The sequence below is a fragment of the Scardinius erythrophthalmus genome (assembly GCF_964197995.2).
Source record: "Scardinius erythrophthalmus genome assembly, chromosome: 10".
NCBI classification, from domain to species: Eukaryota; Metazoa; Chordata; class Actinopteri; order Cypriniformes; family Leuciscidae; genus Scardinius; species Scardinius erythrophthalmus.
Window position 1 is genome coordinate 14,992,826 of NC_138230.1, and position 25,274 is coordinate 15,018,099.

Genomic DNA, 25,274 nt, shown 5'->3' on the forward strand with positions numbered 1-25,274 from the left:
CTACACAAGAAAAGGGAAAGGGCTACAATTTATGTGACATCCCAATCCAGGTTTGTCTCTAAGGAGCATTAGAGCTTTGTGCAAGAGGAGGGTGCCAGCGAAAACAACCCAACTCGACCGCTGTGAACAGTTAACAGTTTGTGGCAGGAGCAGGTGACTTGATCACCCCTGGGGCTATTTGCTGATGTTCTTCATTTAATTATGTTCCTCAAACCTCACTCTCCACACTGGAGAATTGGGCAGAGCCTCGACGGGAGCATAGGCTCTTGGTTTTGAGGGGCAGATGTGGGGACTGATACCTTTGGGGTTGGGGAACTGACCGCAGTTTCTGGTATTGGAGCTTAGCACTAGAGGAGGACAAAGAGGAGGGCTGTGGGGCACCGGGTGTAGATGAGACAACTGAAGGGGAGGAAACTGAGGAGGAGGAGGTAGGTGGTGGTACATGTATATGGTGAGAGGAAGAGGGTGGTGCTGGGAGTGCAGGGACCATTGGAGAGGGTAAAGAAGGTGGTAGACTTTGAGGAGGGGATGGCGGTTGTCGGGACCGGTCTGAGCGCTGTGGTCTTTGTGCATTGATGTTGGATTGGCTTCCAGATTTTGCCTGGCTCTGAGCCCGATCTGGTTTGGATGATTGCCGTTTGGGCCTTACGCTGCTGCTGAAACTGTGGCAGTGGGGGAGTAGTTCCTCCTGACTCCTAGAAGTCACACGATTCCATTTGGAGTGAGTGCTGGCAGAGTGATGGGGCGACTGGCAGGAACAGGATGTATGGCCTCGACTCTTCTCTTGAGACCTGCTTTTAGATTTCTTTTCAGTCTTGACTGGTAATTTATCTACAGACCAGTATCTTCGAGGTGGTGGGGGAGTCAATGGAGTTGGAGGACACTGGTTTGATCCTAAGCCTCCTGATCCCCATCCTGTTCCTGCACCGAACCCCAAGCTACTTTCTCTGCCACCCAATCCCAAAAAGGAGTCATCTCTACTGTTTATACTGCTTCCTCTTTCTCTGGCAGGGTAGGTGCCAAAGAACCATCCTCCTCCTCCAATGCCTCCAACTGCCCTTCCTTCGTGACCCTCCCAGTATCTCTCAAACTTACCAAACTCTCCAGAGGAACCTTCATCATCTGTGTATATCTCAACAGTTTTTTCTCTGTCCCTTTCGGACTCTGAGTTCATTCCTCTGCTTTCTCGCCGTCTCCCCTGTTCTTCTGGCCTACTTCTTTCCACTTCAGACTCTTCATCTTCTTCCTCGGATTCCCATTCGTGAAACGACAGGCCTTCTCTCGAGCAAGGCTTACCTCTACTGTGATTTTCCAAAAGGGGCCGACTCTCTACAGCTCTTCCATGCTCATCTCTCTCAGCGCCTACAGACTTTCGTCTTTTAGAGGTGATGGGAAGTAGGGGTACAAAAGGCGATGGGGACTCTGAAGTTGGGTTCCCACTACCCCAAAATTTGACGGTTGAAGAAGGTTTGTTTGAGGTGGAAAAATGCTTGTTGTTGGACCTTGGCCTGGAGTGGCGAAGGGATTTTGGGCTTCTGTGATGCCTTTCCTTTCCCCTACTGCCTTCTTCATTATCTCCTCCTTGATCATCCCTATCTCTTTTTACTCCATCTCTGATAATATCCCACTCATAACTCTTGGTAGAGCTTTCACTCTTTTTTCGGAAAGAGCTCCGCCTCAGTGCAGGATAGGAATAACATTCCTGTCCCATTCCTTTTTCAAAAACATCTTTCCTGTCCACATCCACTTCCCCTTGTTCAGGTCGCTTTTCCCTCTCTCTTCTTCTGGATTTCTCCTCTTTTTTCTTTTTCTTTTTCACTTTACGTCTTTTACGCTCCCTTTCTCTTTCACGCTCTTCTCTCTTCTTTTTCTTTCTACCCTTCTTCCTCCTCTTTCTCTCCCTTTCCCTTTCTTTGTGATGCCGTTTCTCCTCCTTAACGTTTCTATCTCCAGCTGCTCTTCTACCTTTTTCTTTCTCCCCCCAAGACGCCCACCACTCTTGAAGCTGTGCAAGCTGACTGCCTGCTCTATCTCTCACCTGCGCCCTTTGTGGGCAAGGTTTACGGGGTGGTATAGGTGGAGGTGGGGGACTGCTGGGCAGGGATCGAGAAGACATACGAGAACGACTTTTTCTCCTCCCCAAAAGCAAGCTTGATTCCTCTGTAAGCTCATCGGTGTCGTAGTCCTCATACATGTCTTGAACATCTGCCCGGTATCTGAAGCTCTGTGATGATGTGTACGATGATGAAGAGGAGGGAGAATTGGATCGGGAAACTGACTCTGTAGAAGAGGATGAACTGGAGGTGCTGGAGCTGCTGGAGGAAGTGGATGTGTAACATATAGATGGAGAAGGCGAGGGTGGAGTTTGTGTTGGGGAAGAGAGGGGCACCGGTATAGGCAGGGGAAGGGGAGGAGGACGACGTCCTCTTCTTCCACCAGAATCCCTCATTCCATATCTGCCGCCACCTCTTCTTCCAAGTGGAAGGATGTTTTCGTACAGTGGCCCTGAGCCCTTCCTTTTTGAGAAGCTGCTTCTCCTCCAGATAGATTGATGGGGTGGAGAAGGATGTGGCAAAGTAGGGTTAATTGGCAAGTGTCCAGAAGCTTGACCTTTAGGAGGTAACCGTGGATTTCCAGAGGATTTTGTCCCTCGATGCTTAGTTTTTGGAGTTTGAGTGCCCATGTTTTGAGGCTCTGCAGATACCCCTAAGCCCTCTGGATCAATTGGCCCATAGTATCTCTTGTACTCATCCAGACCCCCGTCCCCTCCAGTTATTCCTGCACCCCAGTGAGGGGGCATGCCTTGGAATTGTGTTAAGTCTGTAATCCCACTGCTCACACCAACGGGCTTCTCAGGGCCCACCTTTGGACGTGTCCACCGATCTACCACAGCTAATCGGCGATCATGGCGTGGTAGGAAAGTAGAGCAAGGCATAGGTGCTCCAAGAATGGGACTGTTCGATGGCCCTAGAGCCATTCCAGAATGTCCACCTGACGGAGGAGAGCCGGGAAGAAGAGTATTGTATACTGGTGGTGGCTGCTGGTGGTGTTGCTTTTGTTGTTGCTGCTGTTGTTGTGCCTTAGTGATAGTGGGATTGGCCATGGCTGTAGAGATCACATGAGGTGGCGGAGGAGGAGGAACTGTAGAAACATGATGATATTGAGGAAGTGTGCTTTGGGAACATCCATGATCTCTTTCATCCTCAAAATTGCAGCAGCTGTACATTCCCTGTAAGAAATAACAAGCAAAATATTTATTTAGCAAACAGTTCAGGATATCATAATATTTCCCCTCGGTGACATACAAACAGATTTAGATGCTTGGAAAATGTCTCTGTAAAGACGTGAAACATTACCATAATAATGAAACTGTAAAGCTCCCAGTGCTTTGATGATGCAAGAGTACACACTGTAAAGCTCAGCTAACCTTTCTCTGAGGTAATGGCAGTGCTGACCTCACTGTTTGAGTGTCCCATCTAACCTAACTGCCTGACATTTGTCTCAAAGAAAGCCTGTTTGGGAATTTAAGGTTCTTCTCATTCTTTCCATAATGTAAACAAAGACACACATTGATAATACAGAATGAATAAGTAATCCATCTTCTGTCATCTTCCTCTGTTATTCATTACTATGAGAGAAGTTAGGGGCTTTCATAAAATCCCTCTCTGTGTGCAGTGGAAATGCTGGATATGCCATCACATTTCAGAAATGACAGGAATTAAAGGAGTGTGCTGCAAAGTTCCCTTCTAAGGATTTAACACCAGATTACTGCGTGTCAGTCTTTGTTCTTGTTGCAAGTAACAAGAATTGCAAAAAGGGTAATCTTGACTTTTACTTGCAAAGAAATTCTAATCATTTCCGTTTTGTTTAGGTTCATTTTTACATTTCCTGAGTTACTGGTTTTAGTTTGCAGAGCTGGAATGAAGTCACAATTATTATGGCACAATTATTGTTGTTTCTTAATGTATTTTATTACCTTTCTCTAATATCAACAGAGTTTCATAAGAAATAATCATTAATACATTTATTAGTGCATTATTAGTTTTTAACACTATTTTAAGCACCATTAACATATTTATTTAATTTGATATTAAAATTAATCTGTTTTTTGTCATTTAAAAATATAATAATAATAGGAATAATTCAGAACTGATGAAACAGTTTGAAAAATCTCTCTCTTACACAGAGACACACTCCTCTACATGAGCACCTGTTTATCAGCAGCCTAAATTACCAAGAAAACCATTCTCCTACAAATTATTTTTTTATAAATCAAACCCAGATGGGACGTTTAATAAAAGTAATTTGCAGCCTTTATATAATGAAATTGAATAATCATTGAAGCTCAAAAAATGAAACACCATCATTCATAAAAATGTTAATGCAATCACCAGCGGAGGACTGTGGGTCAGTGGTTGAAAAAAAAAATGCATATATATTCTGAGTGCCATTAACACAAATTGAAGAACAATAAGTACCCTATATCATTTAGTTAACGTCCCTTAAAAATGAACTGAATGCATTAACATTTTAACTAAATTAATTCAAAGACATAATATTTCTATATTATTAGGGTCACTCACCCGACTGAAAGCCAGCAGGAAGTCAAGTCCTCCTGAGCGGCCCATACAGTGGCGAAGCTTCCAGTAGACAAGATGCTCCCATGCAAACACCAGCAGACTTAGGCCCATGGCAACCAGAAGCATATAGAAGACTCCTGCCATGTTGTCTATGTCTAGTTTGGAACTCATCACCTCAATCTTATCATTATGGCAGATCCCAGACAACCAGAGTCGTTCAAGCATGTCAATCTCATCTGAAATTAATGAAAAGATGGGCACAATGACAGGAGATAAGAAGCACGAAAGATAAGCAGTCAAGCAAACAGACAGATGGACAGAAGGTAGAGAATGAAAAAAAAGTAAAAAAAAGTAAAATAGTACTAGAAACTAACCGTATTGTTGGGAAAAGTGAGTCTTTAATTCAAATCTCCTGACAGTGGAGATCTTGGTTTAGCTTCGATTATTATTACACTATGTTCACAAAAAGGTGAAAATGGAAAAGAAAAAAGAGAGCAAAAGAATCATGAAAGGCAAGGAGGAGGAAAGAGAGAGGCAGAGAAAGAGAGACTGGAGGATAATAACAGCTTTGATGGAGGTCTGAAATGGCCTGGTTTTGAGGCTCTTGTGATAAGACAGGCCCAGAGTAGTTTGGAGATGAAAGCTCTAGACTGATGGGCCTACCTCCCAACAATAGCCATTAGTGCATTTATCAGAGTGAAAATGTCACTGTGGAAAAAATAAAGGAATGACAAGATCATATTTCTGGGAGAAAAAAGAAAGAAAACGACATATGCATTTAGATGTAGGATTTATATCGGGGATTATTCCTTCACTCCGAAGGAGGGAAAGAGATAAGACTAAATCCTCTTTTCATATGAAACAAAACAAAAACATAACTGCATTGACCCATGGGTTAATAATGTGTTTCAATTCATGATAATATGGCCTTGAACTATGGCTTAGGTAATGGGAAATTTAATCACAGGAACTGAAATCATAATATTTTTCATTATATTTATTTATTCAAACAAGCAAAAACCAGCCCTAATGAGAATTCCAATCCAAATTGGAACGCGTCAAAATTAAAAATCGAGGCGTTCGACTACCGCACCGTTTACTGAAGTGACCCTTTGGCTATTCATAATTGTGTTCATTTGCTGTGACACTTTTTCTAATTTCATTTATCATATTTCAATGAGACTTCCAGCTCCCTTTCACATTTAGTGTTTAATCAGTATGGGGCAACTCACTAGGTTCCTCATCAAAGAGCCTCATCAAAGCAAAAAACAAGTAATTCTGGAGAAAAGCATGTGAATGTATGCATATGGGAGATGGGGAGAGAGGGAGACACCCCAGAAAATCTGAATAACAAGTTTAACACCACTCAAAAAAAAAAAAAAAAAAACATTCTCTTACCATCTCCAACAAGCTGCAGCAGGGCAAGATCTAGCGGCCGCTTCCAGCGGGAGTTCTTGTGTAAGGCAATGCCATATCCTGTTGTAGCGAACACTTTACCAGAGCCGATGGTCATTACTTTGCAGCCCTCGTCTTTACGAGCCATGTAATTCAGGACGGCCGCATCATATATGAATGCATCCAGTTTGCTGGAGAGAGAAAAAGGAAAATCGGAAACAAAACAACAAGACATTGGGAAATCACTTTAAGAGACTAATTATCACTTTATTGATTGTTACATGTAAAGACAAAAACATTGATGATCTTTAGGGAAATCCCATTCCGAAACTAAATAGTTTGTAATGGGTAATTAGTGGAGCCAATCAAGCACCAATCACCTACACCATGCATCTGTTGGCTTAACAGCACTGAAAATCCTGTTTAGGACTTGGATTTTTTTTTTTATTACTCCTGTATTTCTACTGGCACCTGCCTTAAAAGACCCATGGATTTCCATTCTTTTTCTATTACCTTTCTATGAGTTAGAATTTTTACAAATAATTTTATAGAGATTTTACTCAAAATATCTCAAAATCTTTTTTTATTTTTTTTATTTATTTATGCAATGAATACTTTTATTCAGCAAGGATGTATTAAATTGATTAATAGTGACGGTAAAGAATTTTATGTTGTTAAAAAAAAAAATCTATTTTACATAAATGCCATTCTTTTAAACTTTAAATTTATTAAAAATCCTGAAACAAAAATGTTCCACAAAAATATTGAGCAGCAAACTGGTTTCAACACTTATAATAATAAGAAGAAATGTTTCTAGACCACCAAATCAGCATATTAGAATGATTTCTGAAGGATTGTGTGACGCTGAAGACTGGAGTAATAAAAATACTGCTAAAAATTCAGTATTAAACATATTAAAAAAATTAAAAGGTGAAGAAAAGGAAATGACAAGCTCCTAGGGAAGCATGAATAAGCCTAAAGTAAAGAGCTACTTCATCCATGAATAGTCTGTTTTTACATACAGGCGGATAATCAAATACCTCAAGAGTTTTCTGAGACACGTTTTGTTTCTTTGCCATAAATGTGATAATTTATGCGCACAAGCACTTTGCAGAATAGCACCAAAGAACGTTGTTATTGTCTGGCTGTGCGCATGCTGAAATGAGCAGCGCATAATAGGACGACTAATTTGTGGAGACACTGGTCTTCAAATAAAAAAAATCCCACCTGAAATTGGGACCAGATTGGCAGGCTCAAGTATCCCACGATATCTGAGCTGTGGCTGTGCTGCGTCATACAAATACATATTTCTTCCACAGTTTGTAATGTAATGCTCATCATCATGTGTCATTTGTGCAATTATTTTTCTAAGCAATCAGACTAAAACCGTCCACCTTGCTGCGTGATAAAACAGGCAAAAAAGGGGACATCTGCATCTACAGGCACCACTTGCGTTCTTAAAATAATGCAACACTCCTCTTTAATCTTATTACTGCATATTCACAGTGCTAAATAATTTAGCAGGTGAGTCTATTACAGTCAAGACATAAAAGAAAGTTGCAAAAGTCAAGGAAGCATTGTGCCTTATCAGAGTCAGATGCACTGGAATGCCTCTTTTCTTTGATCGTATTTTCCCCACCTTGTAACATGCCAACGTCTTTGCAGCAAAAACCCAAATTGACAGCTTATTACTGGGTACTCTTCAAACTCCTGCTAAGAACACCTTGAGGTTATTAACAAGCCCAACTTGGCCCTCTAAGACCAACAAGCGCCGCATTAGCATTCAAGGTGGAAGCTTTTGTCAGAAGTGTTGAATCCAACATAACAGAGCCCTTGGGGGAAAATGAGTCACACATTTCAGTAAGGGTGAAACCAAACGAACAGAACACACACAGACAGGTGTTTGATAGTGCAGAATACTACCCCACAGTGCAACACTGAAATAGGTAGGCTACTGAGGTAAACAAGTGCCTTTGAGAGTCAGCTGGCACCTAGATGGTGGCCTGGCTGGCAGGCCTGCCTTGAATTGCGCGGCTTGAAAGTGAAAGACTCACTCTGCAGGCTGCAACTATTATACAAACCAAGTGCTGATGAACGCCAGATGAAATCTTCACGAGAAATTGCAAAGGTGTATATTCTAGCCTGCAAGCATAACCTTTTTTTGAAATGGGACGCATATTCACGCCCTTTGTATGCATAATGCAGGGACTTGAGTTTTAAGGCGCCTATACACACACACACACACACACTCGAGCAGACAGATCCAAGGGCAGTGAGGCCGTGTTGATACTACACAACTATTTAATAATTGTGGAACTATCATGGCATCTTATGATGCGGAGCAGCAAATTAATAATGCACAAGTGCAGAATTGCTTCTTTAAATGAATAAACACTACCAGAAGAAAATCGAATGACGTCAAATTTTCTTTGTATAACAAAGTCTGACAAAGCTTTTTTAAAAAGTTTGTTTCCTAAACTAGTATCATGCAGAGTGGTGTCAACTGACTCGACACATTAAAGCACCATTACAGGAAAACTATAATACCACCAATGCCTCTACACTAAGGCTGCCACAACTATGGTCACTCTCAATATGACACTAATAAAACACATTCTGCTACTATTAAGGTAGTCTCGTGTGGCCAGAACTTCAGGCTGACGGCACAAGGTCCGAACTCCAGTGCAGCTTTCATTGGCCAAGGAACGCTTAGAGGTCGGCTGATTGGCATGTAAAGCAACCAATCACAGTTCGTTTCCAAATTCTTGGACGTATTTTAAAGAGTCTATGCCGTGAACTTCACATACTTTTGAATATCTAGCATTTAGTTGACCCTGATAAGTACTCATTGTCACAGTTGTAAACACAACGACTTTCCTCCATGAGGGGGTTTGTTTAAAGAATGCGACACTCCCGGAAATCTGGTAGAATTCAACCAATCAGATGGCAGCTTTGAAACTCCTGAAGTGTTTCCAATTTTGCGTGCCATGTGCGTTAGACGTTTAGCTATCAGTTCGTGGACATGGCGTCAGAGGCTGAGACTACTCTGAAGTAGGGCTGTCACGTTACGTTCGAAAATTGATTTGACAACATTTGACAAAAAATATTTAATAGATAATAAATAAAAAGTATTTTTCTATTTCAGTATATTTTAAAATGTAATTTATTCGTGTTTAAGGATCATTTCTTATTATTATCAGTATTGAAAACAGTTGCGCTGCTTAATATTTGTGAAAAACGTGATGCTTTTTTATGATTCTTTGAAGAATAGAAAGTTCAAAAGAGCAGCATTTATTTGAAAGAGAATTCCTTTAAAACAATGCAAAGGTCTTCACAGTTAATTTTGAATGATTTAATGCATTTTTGCTGAATAAAAGGATTACTTTCTTTAAAAAAACCTAACTGACTTTTGAACGGTAGTGTAACTAGTTACTGCACCATTATAACAAATTGCTTGTGATGTTCCTCACTTGTAAGTCACTTTGGATAAAAATATCTGCTACATGAATACATTTTAAATATAAATAAATGAAATGAAAACGTAAATAAAATAAATGAAGTTTGACTGGAGTAAGCGAGAGACATCAAAAACATGCTCGCCCTGCAAGAACTGTAACAAATCAAGTTAAATGAGTAGTATCCTGTGGTGATAGTAATGCCTGCTGAATGTTTGGTCCTTCCAGTGACATAGCACCAAGGATGAAAGTCAATCTTCACACCCTCCTTGGAAATAGAGACGAAAAGACAGGATTGAAGCTAGAGTTTGGAAGATTTTTTTTTTTTGTCAAGCTGGCCATGTAAAACGCTCATTATAGATACAGTTTATACACATGGATTAACCTATAGATTCTTCCGAGAGTGCGTGTACACATTTGAACCTGGATCACCCAATCAGATTTTAGAGTCATTCGTATCATTTTTATATTGTCTTTAACACTGGTCGTCATTCACTCACCCGGTTTTAAGGTTGTCGATGGCTTCTTCCACTCCTCTCTGGTTGTTCCTCACCATGTACTGATGCATGTTGGGGTAATTGCTCCGTATATTCTCTTCCGTACTCCCGTTTGGGACAGTGCCGAATCGTAAGGGAGGATACTGATCTGTGGGATGTTGAAACTGAAAACGACAGTGGGAGATACTTCATTAGGTTTCTGAAATATGAGATTACAGTTTAGGCCTCTGAGTTTTAGTTAATTAATCATTTGGCTAACAATGATGGGAAACCCAAGGGGTGGGGGAGGGGGGAGGGGGATTCTAATGGGGGTTTAAAAGAATGAAAATCAAATCATTGCTTTATGTGATTATAGGCCGATGATTTATTTGCATAATTTGGCCCCAACTCCTCCACACAAACAAATGTCTGGTTCACATTCAAATGAGGCCAGTTTCAAAAGATTAACAGTGTGTGATAATATTACAGTGATGTCAGTTATTGTTATAAATCACAATTTCAGCTTATATAAAAAATTCACAGCTCAGTTTAGTACACTTTAGGTCCAGTAAATAGGGATGCACCGATATTAAAATTGTGACCAATACCAAAGTCCCTTTAGGCAAGTTATTTCACTCGGCGGCCATCTTTGAAATATCTTTATCTCATCAAATTCTCCAAAGCTGTTGAACCAAGCTTATGAATATATTTAAGAATTTTAAATCACCAATGAAATCTGAGAACAACGGTCTCATTTCTTATTCTCAAATAGCGTTAAAAAAAGCTTATTTTTCAGGTTGGACCAGCCGATGCACACCTGCAGTCCTAAGCATGCGTCTCAGAACACTGACTGTTCTATAGCAACCAGAGCTTCTAACGGCAGCTGCAGTGACTTTATCAATCAGCGATTGGCTGTTTTATTTAGAAGGCGGGACTTATTCAACCATATTGTGCATTGTACTTTCTATAATAATTTATAATTTAATGCTAATTAAACAAATCTCTTTGGTTGAAAGAGTATTTTTACTTTCAATCGACTATAGAAATGTGATGTGTAAATTTTTTTTTAAGTTGAGCTAAAGTAAACCGATTACTTATGAATAATGAATTATAGCTCCATTTATACTTATTTATAAGTATAACTATTTTATAAATATAGTTATAAAGACTCATTAAGACCTATTCTGCATTATAAGAACAGTTAAGTTACATTTATATAATTTTTATAATAACTTATAAGTCACATAGATTCATTTGGCTGTCTCAATGCGCATGCTTATAATCCATTATACACTGATTTATAAGTATTAATTAGTCGTATGTCACATGGATCCATAAATGTATTTATAAAGATGCAACCTGCATTGCTTTAATGTTATTATATTATGGTTACTATGACTTTTTAATATTATTAATTGTTTATTATTTCTGTCAAATAAGTGAGATATTGTTATTAATAGCAGTGATCTTATAAACACTTATTGTAAGTGATAATACAGTTACTAACCTCTATAAATGCATCATTGATGGCTTTAAATAAAGTGAAAACATAGGATGCAATTTTCCTAAAGCAAATGTTAAGAAATCATGAAGATGTGTAAATGTAACTAATGAACAATAATTCCTGTAATAAAATAATGAAAAAAACAACAACACAAAAATCATTAATACAAATAGTTGGGAAATAAATCATCTTTTTTAATGTTACATACTAGCAAAACACTGCAACAATATTTTTTTAAAGTATAATTCCAAACTGCTATAAGCAATACTATGCATATGGCTGACATATAGATTTTAACAAATCAAAATTGCCATTCATGACCTCTAATGCAAACGTTAGCCATTAAAGACATAATTGATAAATAACTGGTACAGCAAACAAGTGTCTCTGGAACTATTTTATATTTGATCATTTATAAATCAGTGTATAATGGATTATGAGAATGTGAATGAAAAAAGCAAATGCATGACTTAAGTAATTATAAAAAATAATATAAATGAAACTATAACTGTTCTTATAAAGCAGTAAAGGTCTTAATGAGTCTTTATAAATATATTTATAGAATAGTCATACTTAAGTATAAATGGGGTATATAAATAATTATAAGCATTGGGCTTCATAGAAAGTGTTACCAACTGTTTTAACTGAAATAAAATCAAATATAAATTATAAATGACAAACTAAAAAAAAGGGTTAATGAAAATTAGAAATGTTGAGTTGGCAACTAACTGAAATAAGTTTAAGTACTAAAATTAATCAAACTGAAAATATACAAAAAAGTTAATTCAATAAGTTAATAAATACTGTAGTATATAAATAATACTAAAATTACACTGCTGATATGATAAATATTTGATTCATACCCTGCATTGCTAAAACCAAACAATGTTTTTTGTTTGTTTTTAAATTAGGCGTCACAATATTATGCATTACCATAATCTATCAATATAAGTTAGTGCTAAATGGTAATCTAAGCCTTAAAAAAGGGAGAAACAATTAAATATTCAATAGTGGTAGATACATTATGATGATTATAAATGATAAATACGTATACAATTATACATTGAAAACACCTCAATATAACAATCATCTTATTTGCAAACAATATGTATTATTACACAAATATAAAACATATCTAATCATAATTATTCCCCCGGTTTCACAGACAAGGCTTAAGCCTAGTCTCAGACTAAAATGCATGTCTGAACTGTTTTAACTAAAAGCAATTTTCTCTGGCATATCTTAAAACATGTCAGTGCTGTTGTTTTGTCTCAAGATACACACCAGTAAAGTTTTTTTTTTCTAAGGAATGTTTATAAAAGCCACTTAATTGTTCTAATTGAACTATGGTCTAATCCTGGCTTAATCTAAGTCGTCTGTGAAACCAGGCCATTATTTTTCAACGTAATAGCTAAAAAGAGGGACATTTGTTACTAATTAAACAATAATATTACTGTCTACCTTCTTATCACTGAGGCCCGACACAGTGTCGATGTATTCTTCTTGGATCATGAAAGCAGCCAGGTTAGCGGTGTAGCTGGCTAGGAAGATGACAGCAAAGAAAGCCCAGACCAGCACCATTATCTTACTGGTGGTGCCTCTCGGGTTTTCCACAGGAACAGAGTTATTAAACACCAGAGCCCATAGCAGCCAAATAGATTTCCCTATGGTGAACTTTGAACCTCCTAACTCTGGGAGAAGAAAAACACAGGAAGGCCAAATGAGACATGTCTTATTATGACATGATGATAACAGGAAGTGTAAAGAGAGACAACAGTAAGACACATGAGAAAAGAGAGAAGATAGCTCGAGGTGAATTGTGGAACATGCTTACAATGATAATAACAATCTGTAAACAAATCTTTCATTGCTGATTACATTCAAGAAATGTCTAGAGCGAAACCTTAAAACATAGAAATAACATACTCTTCCCGCTCTGTAAGCTTCGGTTATATCCAACAGGGCTGAGGAACTCGAATATAAATACGGTCACAGCCACCACAGACAGGCACATGACGAACATCATAACCCACACAGCTGGGCTGTACGGCTCTACAATAGTGGAAAAACAAAAACAAATGAATAGATGACATTCAAAACACTTTATATTTCCTCTGAGCTCCATTTATAATGTGTTTGTATTTTGTGCCAATAAGTCTAGCAGGGGTCGGAAACCCATGGCACACGTGGATAATCACTGGCACGTGACAATAGCTAAAAAGGTATGCATTTAATTAAAATAAAGTGCTTGTTGAACTTTATTAAAATAAACTTGCATGTGAGAGTACATTTTGAGGTAATTATTCCTCATAGTCACACAGCCTGTTTTAAGTTAGGCGCTATAATACATGCTATTAAAGTGTGACATTTTAACCTGCGATAACGCGCAGATTTGACAATCCATTTGCGTGACCGGAGGGGCGTGCTTCTGTGATTACCCCTCCGCGTGCCATAAGGTTCCCTTAATTTAATTGAAATTTAATTGACCAGTCTAAATGACTTTGAATAAAACAGCCTATTTAACAGCCTCTTTGCAAACTTAAAAAAAAAAAAAAATCTGCACAAACGCAGAGCAGTAGGTGCTACACACCTAGCCAGGAACAACACAAGACTTAAAGAACTCTCTCACAAATCACCATTCTCATTGTTTAGTAATAATAGCATATATCATATTTTCTCCTTTTTATCTCAAGCTTCCAATTACCCAATAGATGTCATTGATTTGTCATTTGTTAATGCATTTATCTGTATACAAAATTAGTTGTCAAGGAAAATTTGATTCCTTATACATACAACCGGCACATCCGGGAACTTAACTGTCAATTTCGTAACCGCCCCTTTTTAGGGGAAAACAAGCCAGACTTCCCATAGACTTCAATACAAAATAGCGGCACAAAACAACGTCCGTACACAGCCGGCAGACGTGTATAACTTCAGAAATCACTTAGATGAAATATGTCGAGTAATTATATGTCCACCCTGCCTTCCATAGAGCATGAACGATACATTTATAAACTTAATTTGGGCAACTTAAAAACATATCCTTTTCATTCTACCAGCGTCAAATTGGTCTAACAACCCAACCCAGTGGTTTACCCGGACATTTACTCGTACCTCATCGAGTCACCAGGTAGCCAGTGAATGATTTTACTACGGGTTTAAGAAGTAAACATCTTTAAATGTATAATATTGTATCTTTAAATGTATAATATTGTGTCTTTATATTTAGAGTAGCTACTGAGTGCACTTTTCTGTCCAGCTATACAACTAGCCTGATTTAGCTTTCGATAGCATCATCCGTAATTCATGATATTTCCATAATAGCAAGATATTGATGATGATGGCAGGCAGAGATGGGCATAAATACATGGAAATGTATTTAAAATAAAATAAAAAATAAAAAATACTGTGTGGAAAAAAATAATTAAATACAAATGCATAATAGGGGTAGCCTACTGTGTGAAAAAAAAATGTTTAAATACAAATTACATGTTTGTAAGGATTAGTACACGTCCTCAATCCGTTACTGTGTATGGTGCTCGCCGGATTGTTTTCCCCTAAAAGTGGGCATGAACCTTTTCAGAGACGTTCTATGACGCTACGCCGGTTGTATGTATGCCAGCTTAACATTTAAAAAACATTCATTGTTAGGAAGAAGCCAAGTTGGTTTGCAAAGTACGAGATTATTTAAAGATTTGTATAAAAATCCTCATTTGGCAAGTGTGCAACATGATATAACACTAAACCAGAAGTAATATGAAGCCTGTAGCTCAATTGGCAGAGCACAGTGCTGGCAAAACCAAGGTCAAGGGTTTGATTCCCAAGGAAACAGATACTGTCTGTCAAATGCCTAAATGTAAAAATGAAGTCTAATGCTCCTTCCTACTTTCTTACCGAGGAAAGCAGATGGTGACACAGTGCCGTTGCTACGAGATACCATGACACTGATGCCAGTCTCCACAAACGGAACAGAGAACTCCACAACCTCTGACCTCTCTTCATTAATAGTCAGGGAGCCGATCGCCATGTCGGCCCGCTTGGACACCACCTGGTGGGGAAAGAGGCTAATAACATTACGAACAGAGAAATAGGATTAAAAGTGAACAGATTTGTCAAGATTGTAACTATTACTGACTTTTATTATTTGAATGTTGCAGAGTTTGGACATATAAAAAAGTGAAATGATACATTTATAATTTATATTCAAGAACATTAGCTTGCATATTTAGCCTGGTGCTTCATCTGTGTGTGTCACAATTTTTGGACCTGAATTCAGTGAACTTTGTGATAATAAAATCAGGGTCAATAAATAGTCAAGAGATAAGATGAGGGCCTGACCTCCCCGACCATTCCATTCCACTCTCCATCTATGTTCTTTCCATGCCTGCCATTGGTCACCAGATAGAGGTCATAGGTGAAGCCCACTATTTTAGCCAGACGCTTGAGAACATCAATACAGAAGCCTTTGCAGCAGTGCTTCATGGATTGAATGCCCTCAACAACCATGCTGTAATTGAAAAGAAGAAGAAGAGAAAGACATAGAAAGGGAAAAAAGAAACAGAAAGGGGACAGTGACAAAAGAAAGAAATAATGTAGAGAAACCAAGCCAAAGAAACTAAATGAACGTCCCTGCTTAGAATTCAGTGCTGTGTCACCTAAAGCAAACACACATGATCTGGGGTCTATCAGCATAAAGCATTACGATTCTTAAAGGAAATGGTTCTGCTGTTTTAAAAAACAGCACTACTCCATAGAAACTGGAGTTTTGATCAAATAGAAATAGGCTATTTATCAAAATATTGTATTCCATATTTCAACCAAAAATATAACACAAAAAAAAAAATTTGAAGACAATGTGACTTTTGCATATTAAAGGGGTTCTATTATGCAATTTTTTTCAATTTTAGTTAGTGTGTAATGTTGCTGTTTGAGCATAAAAAAGATCCGCAAGGTTACAAAGCTCAAAGACCAATCCAAAGGGAGATATTTTATTTAACAAAATCAACTTTTACCTTTTTTCCGGATCTTATGAAGTCATAATGTTCCTCATTTAAATAATCTCCGCCCACGGAATACGCAAAAAAGTTGACGAGGCCTGGATGAGCTGCGCTAGGGAAGATGAAGTGTGTTGTCGCTGTTTTTTTCCATCCTGGAAAAAGTTTGTCCTAAGGCTGATGAACTTAGAGTGGTTAAAAATTGATTTTAAACAATGTTCTTGAACATTATAACCTCAATGTTTGTCTGTGTGCTGCACATTTTACGGAGAACAGCTTCCAGAAGAGAGTACAATGCAGGCTAGGCTCAAAAGCTTCTCCTGAAAGATGTAGCAGTTCCCATTTTCCCAACTACAAATAAAAGACATACATTCAAGTTATGATCTATAAACAGCAAATTGACCCGGGATCACAACTTGTAAGTATGTGTTTGTCTTTTATCTGTAGTTGTGTTTTCTATTAACAGTTCCAATTATACGTTTTATATAGTTGCTATGATAGCTATGATGTAAACGAAGGCCAAAGCTTTGCCTCCGCTAGCCTGCTAATTAACATTACAGTATAGATGTTTTGTTTACTGTAGCTTTTGTACGCTCTTGCTTTTGTAAGACTGCCCCTTAGAAAAATTATCCATGATTTTGTGATTAATTACTGTTTGTATTACCATAGTTTTCCAACAAATATGATTCAATTGTGGATAACATCTTATCTATATATATATATATATATAAAAATAAATAAAATACCACTCTGAAACGTCCTGTGAAATCCGTGGTTGCAAAGTCCATGCTTGAAATCCGTTCTGCACGTTCCTCTTGTTCGTTAACATTGTCAGAGTCTGAATCGGGCTCGAATCGCCATCGTTAATATTTACATCTGAGTAGAGCTCTTGGTTATGGAGGGGCGGGACATTTCCCGAACACACGCTAAGCGGTGCCAATCACGACACACACTGGGCCAGCTAACCAATCACAGCACATTTCGTATTTCGTAAGGAGGGGCTTCATCAAAAACGACGCGTTCAACCAGACTAGGGAAAGAGGAGCTGTAATAAATGTAAATATGTGAAAAAATAAGGCGTTTTTTGAACAATCAAGCATTAAAACATATTCTAGTACACCCCCAAAAAACAAAATCAATACTTCGTAAAATGGCATAATAGGACCCCTTTAAGTACATTTCCCCTTACTGTCATTACCGTAACTACTTTTGAGCATTTAGTAATTCTCATTAAGAATCAAATGAGATTCGCCACTGCAATAACTATCATATATAAACATATACATCTTTCCAAAAATGAGAACGAGAATCTGTGGGATAAATTATTAAGAAAGATAATGGAAATTACATTTTAATTAATTCCATTATGATTTTGTTTAACCAACTACATTTTTCATGACATTTCCATTATAATTAAGCATATTTACGGTAAATATGCTTAATTATAATGAAAATGTCATGAACAAACTAAAAAAATTTTGTTGGTTAAACAAAATCATAATCTAATTAATTGAAATCCAATTTCCATTATCTTTCTTAATTTTGAGGTGAAATATCACCTGGGCATGTTATTCTTACAGTTTTTCTGCTATTCACCTAGGCTCTGTATGCTAGACCAGGAAGAGTTTTGAGAAATTCTCCATTTAAATAAGGTAAATGAAGTAAAGTGCTCTAACACAGAACAATCATTGATCAACCTCTTCTATTTCTACGTGAATTTCTAATTTATTTAAATTCCATCAGTGCTAGCGACAGGACGGGGAATTAATGCCCCTGGGGTAATGTGAATGTAATTTGCAACATCTGCATATTCACTGCCACATTTGCTAAAGTGATAACCTCAAATGTTGAACATTTCTAGTCTAAAAATGCACAGACTGAACCTTGACCTGTTGTTGAGTGGCAGACGGCACGGAACAGAGTCTCTGATGCAGGAGCCTGTTCCAGGATCAGCAGGCTCTACGATGACGAAGGGCCTCTCCTCCAAAGTAACAACGCGCAAGTGCTGGGAATCATCCAGAGGTTTGAGGAAGGGGCCGTACCGGGACCAGGGCGGGTAACGCAGACGCAGCACTCCATTCTCCCACCAACCCACCTACAACAATAGCAAGACGCCATTAAAACGGTACAAACAAGTTTTTGAGACCTAAGACAGATGCAAAATGTTTCATAATGTTGCTTTGATGAAGTTAAATAATGATTGGTGTTGGCAGGTCTGTTTCCTTTCTGATATTCTTTACATCGTTAGTGGATGTAGTCCCGACTTTATTAAGTTAGATACTTGAAACTACAGAACATATAAAATGCCTGTCTTCCAAGTGACAGCTATTTTAGCTTTCAACAAGACACGTACAACCCAAACCTTTCAAAGCTACTGCAGCATGACACCTTTGTAAGTTCACATGATTCCCAATCTCAAGTGTTAACTATCTGTCAGTGAACATGGCAATTAAATGTAAAAAATAAAAGAAAGACTTTTGTACAAGCTCAACAATGAATGATTTACGGTTTTCTGCAGCTCTTTTGGCAGTTCTGAAACCAGCCATTTCAAACTGTCAAAAAGGGAATGAATAACTAATAAACTGCAAAAATACTTTTATTCCTTGGCTTATTGACATTTGCCAGAAAAAAGCTGTATGTGCAATTATTTGCAACTGCCACTCAATTGCATTCAAGTGCACTGCCCTGTTAACAATTTCCCTTTTGAGAGTAATTTAAAATAACAGACAAGTTATTGAAAAACAGGAACATTACGAATAATACAGTAAAGCATTAACAGGTATGAACTGCAGTGCAGACTACTTATTTTTATAATTCTTTTTTTTTTTTACCCTGAATTTAAAGTTTTGAATATGGGAGAGAGAGATTACAAACTAAGTGTCCTGTAGGTTGACTATTTTGCTGCATGATATGTAGAAGTATATGTACTAAAAGTACTGAATATGAAAATTATTGGTTAATACGGTCATGTACAAAGTACAAAAGAACACAATAAAATGATAAAGATAGTTATGTTTATAAACACAAATTTCATTGCAGTAAAAATTACAATTCAAATGAAAAAGCACCATATGACCTCAACTTCCTTAATTTGATTTGCTTTGCACAAAATGTATTGTAATAAAATGTGCATATATTTTTTTATTTGATGCACTTCAGTTCCTTCTGTATGCGACACACGGTTCATTTCAAATGCATTCTTCACATTTCAATTATATTGCATTTAAATGGCAAGGCAAAATGTGAACTCACTTGGAAGCTGCATTTAAAACAGTTCAGTGATAACCATGAATATCTAAACACATTTAAGCATACTAATGGCTCCACCCCTACCTCCTCCCAGCTTCTTCCTGCAGTGTAGGAGATAACATCCAGAAGCGGATTTGCCAGATAACCGTCATTATTAAAGGAATAGTCCCGTCCAGATAGAGTTATGTTACTGAAGAACCTGCAGGAGAAAAAGGGGGAAAAAGAGAAGGGTGATAAAGGAGGAGTCTGAGTGAAAGTGATAAAGAGAAGGAGAGCGAGCAGCGAGAGATAAAGAGTGATAGATGGGAGTTCCATTAGTCACCTCTCCACTTGGGGTGGTGTGTGTGATTTGTGCTGAATGCTTAAGGGACTTAAGTAAACCTTCTCTGCTGAACATTAAACAGAAATGACAACACTAAATCTCAAGGAACATAATTATACAAGAAATTCATTTACAGAATGACAGAAAACTGAAGGTATAACCAAATGAATTAATCAATACAGAGTAAAATAGACAGTATGGATGGATAAAAAAAAAAGAGTAATAAATAGTGTGTGTGTGTGTGTGTATACACATATATATATATATACTCAATATTGCGTTACTTCCTTAAAAAAGTAACTAATTGCTTTATAGTTACTTTTTATGGAAAGTAATGTGTTATTTTACGTTTGTATTACTTTTTCTCACCTGGACAAGACTTAAATTAATTTTTAATTAAAAAATTTAAGACTTAAATTGATTTTTAATTAAAAAAAGGTTTGACAAATGTAAAGATCCTTTCACACCAAATGGTTGGTTGAATTGGATCATCGACCGTCAAGCAGCAAAGACATTGGTTAATAAAATGTGATTAAATACATAACATATATATGTATTAATTAGCAAATCTAATTATTGCAGGTTTACATAATATTCTATGTTTGCATTTACAGTTTTTATTCGTTTTGAGGAATAATGAAGCTGTTTTTATCCAAGTGAGATGAGTAAATGCATGATCACATTAGACTACAACTAATAATAACCATCATGTTAACACAGCGCACACAACGCCTTTGCATGTGTCAGGGGAGGTGTCAGTCAATAAATGAAAAAAAAATAAAATAACTTTAAACTAAAAAAACTTGCATTACTTATTTGAAAAAGTAAGTATTTTATTGTAAATTTAAAAGTAATCCATCACTTTACTCTTTACTTGAAAAAGTAATCTAAGTACATTATTAACTCACAGTAATTTGTAAACCCAACACTGTGTGTGTGTGTGTGTGTGTGTGTGTGTGTGTGTGTGTGTGTGTGTGTGTGTGTGATGAATTAATAAAAAAAAAAAATAGGGACAATATTTGAAGAAAGGGTAGATGGACTCATGGATGAAAAAAATTAAAAATGAAGGCTACTGAAAGATCAACCTCATAAATTTATAAATGAAAGAATGAATAAATAGAGGAAAAGGAAGAGGACCAGACGGATAAAATATGAAGGAGAGTAAAGACAAGCAATTTCATGTTTAAAGGGTAAAATGAGAAAACAGTGAATGAGTAGCTATATAGAGAGGAAAAATTGGATTAGTGTCTAGGAATGGATTCATGGAATATAATTATAGAACAAAAAGATAAACGAAAACAAGAATAAATGCATGAAAATTGTATTTATGTAGACAAAATTGTAACGGATAGATGGACGAATGAAAAAAACAACAAAACATGGGTAACAAAGGATAAACTTCACAGAGGGAATGAATCGATGAATCTTAAAAAGAGGAAGTCTTGGATGGAGGATGAATGACATGCCCTAAAGCACTGCAGCCATGGCTCCGGCTGCACTTTTATCACACTTCCAGATCGGCGGCAGGACACGGCAGTCATCTCGCCAGTGGCTTGTTTTCAATATTCAGTGTTTGGAGCTCTTAGGATGCTGCTGAGATGCTCTTGTTAGTCGCCATGACAACTAGGAGCATGAGAGTAGCATTGAAACTCCGGAACAGAGGGACGCGAAACGTGAACATCACAACAGAGTATTTTTCTCCCCTCCGCATGTGTAAGCTGCATCTCTCATCAGGCATTTGTCAGCAGTTTTCTTTTTACTGCTGATGCGGTAATGGCCAGAGAAAACGACTCTTTCAACCAGCCCGTTTTTCTTCTTTTTTTTTTTTTTATTGTAGCCCGTCATTGCACGGGATGCTCGGCTCGTTTTTATGAGACGTGTCTCATAAGTCTTTCCACTTCTGTCTTTGGGAGAAATTGCATTTGATATCTAATCCATAATTTATGACAGGATCTATATATGAGAGATTATGTTCATTTCAAAGCGTTGGTCGGATTGACGGCAACGGGCCCATCTGTTTAATGCCCCATTTAATAGAATGTGAGCGGCATTGCTTAGCCAAACTTCATTCCTCCATCTTGAAATGCCACACTAGACACTTTTAGGAATACGGAATGAAGATTTTGAATGACCACTGCTCATTTTTCATGGCACATTTTTTTCATGTACACTTAGATTTAGCACAAGGGAATCATAATCGAGTTTACAAATCACTCTCAAACTTCTTCGATCCGTCACACACGATATCTGCTCCGGATCGGCAATTAAAGAAAACGTCCGACCCGGTGTAACTCATTTATCTCTCACTCATTACGAGAGTGCAATGGAGAGCGTGACAATCTTAACAACCTCGAGTCTGCGATGCCAGCACTCACACTTTCCTCGTTCCCTCGCTCTAGACCCCTGCATGGTTGTCATAGCGACGCAGCCATTGACATTACATGTGTTCCGCTAATGCCTTACATTGTGGGGTGAACAAACAACCTAAAGCACAGCACGTAGCGGAATACAGATGTCACTTGTGTCATCACAATGAAGACGAGAAAGAGAGAGGAAGGAAAAAGAGAGCGTGAGCCTGACACAAAATGGAAACGTAGCAGTGATGTACTGTCACACAGAATGTAAAATGAAAAGGCCTGGAGACACAAGGAAGAGGAAGCAGGGGGGGAAAGTGTGAGGCGCACACACACTAGGACAGGATAAGGAGAAATGTTGAATGTTTAAACATCACAAGGGTGTTTAAACATCAGAAATATTCCAGGGGTTTTAATGTGTCCATTAAAGCGGCATTAGTATGGAGATGAACAGAGGCACTGCCCTCTGCAGCTGGCTGTGTGTGTGTGTGTGTGTGTGTGTGTGTGTGTGTGTAAGACAGAGTTTCTCAAAGCAGTTTCAATATGACTTTATACACTGGCAATATGGTTACCCTATAAGTGAAAGTTATAAAAGAGAGAGGGTGTTCCATAGCCTGAGAAATAAGCCGCATTTCCATTACAGATTTTTGCAAAACTTTGCGATAATGTTGACAATAAACGATTGCGAAATTATGGTGTTTCCATTAACCGATGTTATGCGACTAAAACCTTTTTTTTTTCTCTCACGAAAAGTCATTCCAAAAATCATGGCAATGGATGTTGGTAGGTTTACGCATATCTCAGCCACCGCACTAGCCATTATTTTTAATATACTTGGGAGCGGCACATACGAGGTGTTTCTCCGTCCTATCTGCTTCAAGGTCTTGATAAAATGTGGCATTTCTTTGTTGTTTAGAATCCAGTATTCCCGTAATACTTTTGTCTTTTATGACTTTATGAAGAACTGTAAAAGCGCAAAAACTGTTTCCATTGCAGTTTTGCAAAATATTCCTTTTTCGAATTGCCTGAAAAAATACCTCATGCGAGGGTAAAAATATTTTTGCGATATATGGGAGTTTTAGCTAAATTGACGTTTTTCCATTGGGCCTACTTTCAATTCACAATTTCAATTTGCGCAATTTGAAGGATAGTGGAAACGCGGGGGGGGGGGATCATGGGCAGGTTCAAAGGGTAATTTTGAAAAGACCACAAATGAAGGAATATTCAAGCTCACCTATGATGCCTAAAAATTATTATATGCACATTTAACATCCCTATGATCCCCAAAAAGGGCCTTTAGGGCTATATAGAGTTATCTAAGCAGGAACGTTCTAAGGGGCCATTCACACAAAACGTGTTTTACAAATCAGATGCAAGGCAGTGGAATAAAAAAGGCAAGTCTATAGAACATCTTTTAACTTCTTTCCTTAATACAATATCCTGCAAAATATGCAAGACCTGAGTGCACGTCCAAAATCAACGTCATTTCCAAAAATGCTGCTTGTTGAAAAAGTCTACATTGTAAAAAAATTCCAGGAATTTTCAGGATTAAAGAGTGTTATTTTACAATAAATTACTGTAATCCGGAATTTACAGTGAAATGAATGCATGCTGGCCTGGGTAATTTTCTTATGAATTATTGTTAAATCAACAGCAAAATGATAATGACATCACACTCACAGTAATGTACTGCTCTTGTTTAACTCTGAATTCACATTATAAAGTTGTCTTTAACCATGCCACTGTACGGTTATACTGTTTATTACTGTAATTGTTTTGAAGTCACTATAATGGTGATTAGTGTTCCATTTGCTTGGGACCTTGTATATTCATATTAAAATTTCTGATCTAGTCAAGTAAGAAGTGTGACAAATGAAGATATTTGTTAAAACAAGCTAGAACTTAAAATAAGTGAATTGGCTGCTTTTAAGTATTAGCGTTATTCAGCATAAAGAATTTATTTTAAATTCATAATTATTTGTAGATGGATATTTCACAATAAAGCAGCTGCTGAGATTTATCTTTGAAAGGTATGACATCATCTTGCAACACAAGATTTTTTTTCTTCCATCACCTAATGATGCACAGACATCAATCCTCGACATACAAAACACAACATGGTGACAACAAATAATAATAATAAAAGATAAATTCTGAACATTACAAAATAAACAAACAACACAAACTGCTAAAAGTGAACCAAAATTAAGTTCAGCAGCACAGATAAAACCAACAGGAATCAAGAAACTCCACAGCATAATTTATTAATGGCGCACTGCATGCTGGGTACATTAAAAGTACATATGTACTGTAGAAATGCAGTATGATATTGTAGATTTTACAGGAAATTTCCAAGAGTGCAGTTAAATGCAAGTCCTACTATGGAATTACTGTGAAATGAATGCAATTATTAACCTGGAATATACTGTAATTACACAATTTTTAACAGTGTAGATCTAAATGCCCAAAAAGTTCTATGTAAGAATGTTTGAAAGAACCCATGATGGAACACTTTCACGTGCCTAATTCTTAAAAAAGCTGTTTAAGAACATTTAAACGTACCCATGATCCCATGATCTAAATAAAAAAGACTGTGGCTGCTTTAGTTAGAAAAGTTACCAAATTAGGTGCTTACCAGTTGACATTCGCTGCATATATTTGAGCAGTTAATAACATTAGCTAACGGCTGCAAGTGGCAACACATGACTAAACATCATCATTCAAAATACTTCTCCTACATGTCAAAATTCAGCATCCCTGAACACAGCACTTTCTGCAACTAACATTAATTGTTTTGGGCCAGAAATCTACTCTTTTGTTAAAAGAAATTCCATGACAACAAGATTTTCCAGAATATTTTACATTTTCTCTAATTTCCCATGTGTTTTCCAGGACTGAAAAATTTACCATCAATTTTCCAGGTTTTCAAGGTTTTCCAGGATGCA

General features: G+C 37.4%; 1 protein-coding gene across 1 annotated transcript in view; it reads right to left on the reverse strand.

The window, feature by feature from the left end:
- Window positions 1–208: 208 nt before the first annotated feature.
- grin2da (glutamate receptor, ionotropic, N-methyl D-aspartate 2D, a) overlaps window positions 209–25,274 on the reverse strand; it is a gene marked incomplete at both ends in the record, with an annotated part of 57,937 nt that continues 32,871 nt past the window's right edge. Inside the window, 10 exons of the mRNA XM_081376521.1 lie at window positions 209–3,229; window positions 4,584–4,816; window positions 5,979–6,166; window positions 9,931–10,091; window positions 12,872–13,101; window positions 13,337–13,462; window positions 15,305–15,458; window positions 15,749–15,917; window positions 18,294–18,499; window positions 19,738–19,852. Coding sequence (XP_081232647.1) covers window positions 209–3,229; window positions 4,584–4,816; window positions 5,979–6,166; window positions 9,931–10,091; window positions 12,872–13,101; window positions 13,337–13,462; window positions 15,305–15,458; window positions 15,749–15,917; window positions 18,294–18,499; window positions 19,738–19,852 — 4,603 coding nt within the window. The remainder of the gene's footprint in view (window positions 3,230–4,583; window positions 4,817–5,978; window positions 6,167–9,930; window positions 10,092–12,871; window positions 13,102–13,336; window positions 13,463–15,304; window positions 15,459–15,748; window positions 15,918–18,293; window positions 18,500–19,737; window positions 19,853–25,274) is intronic.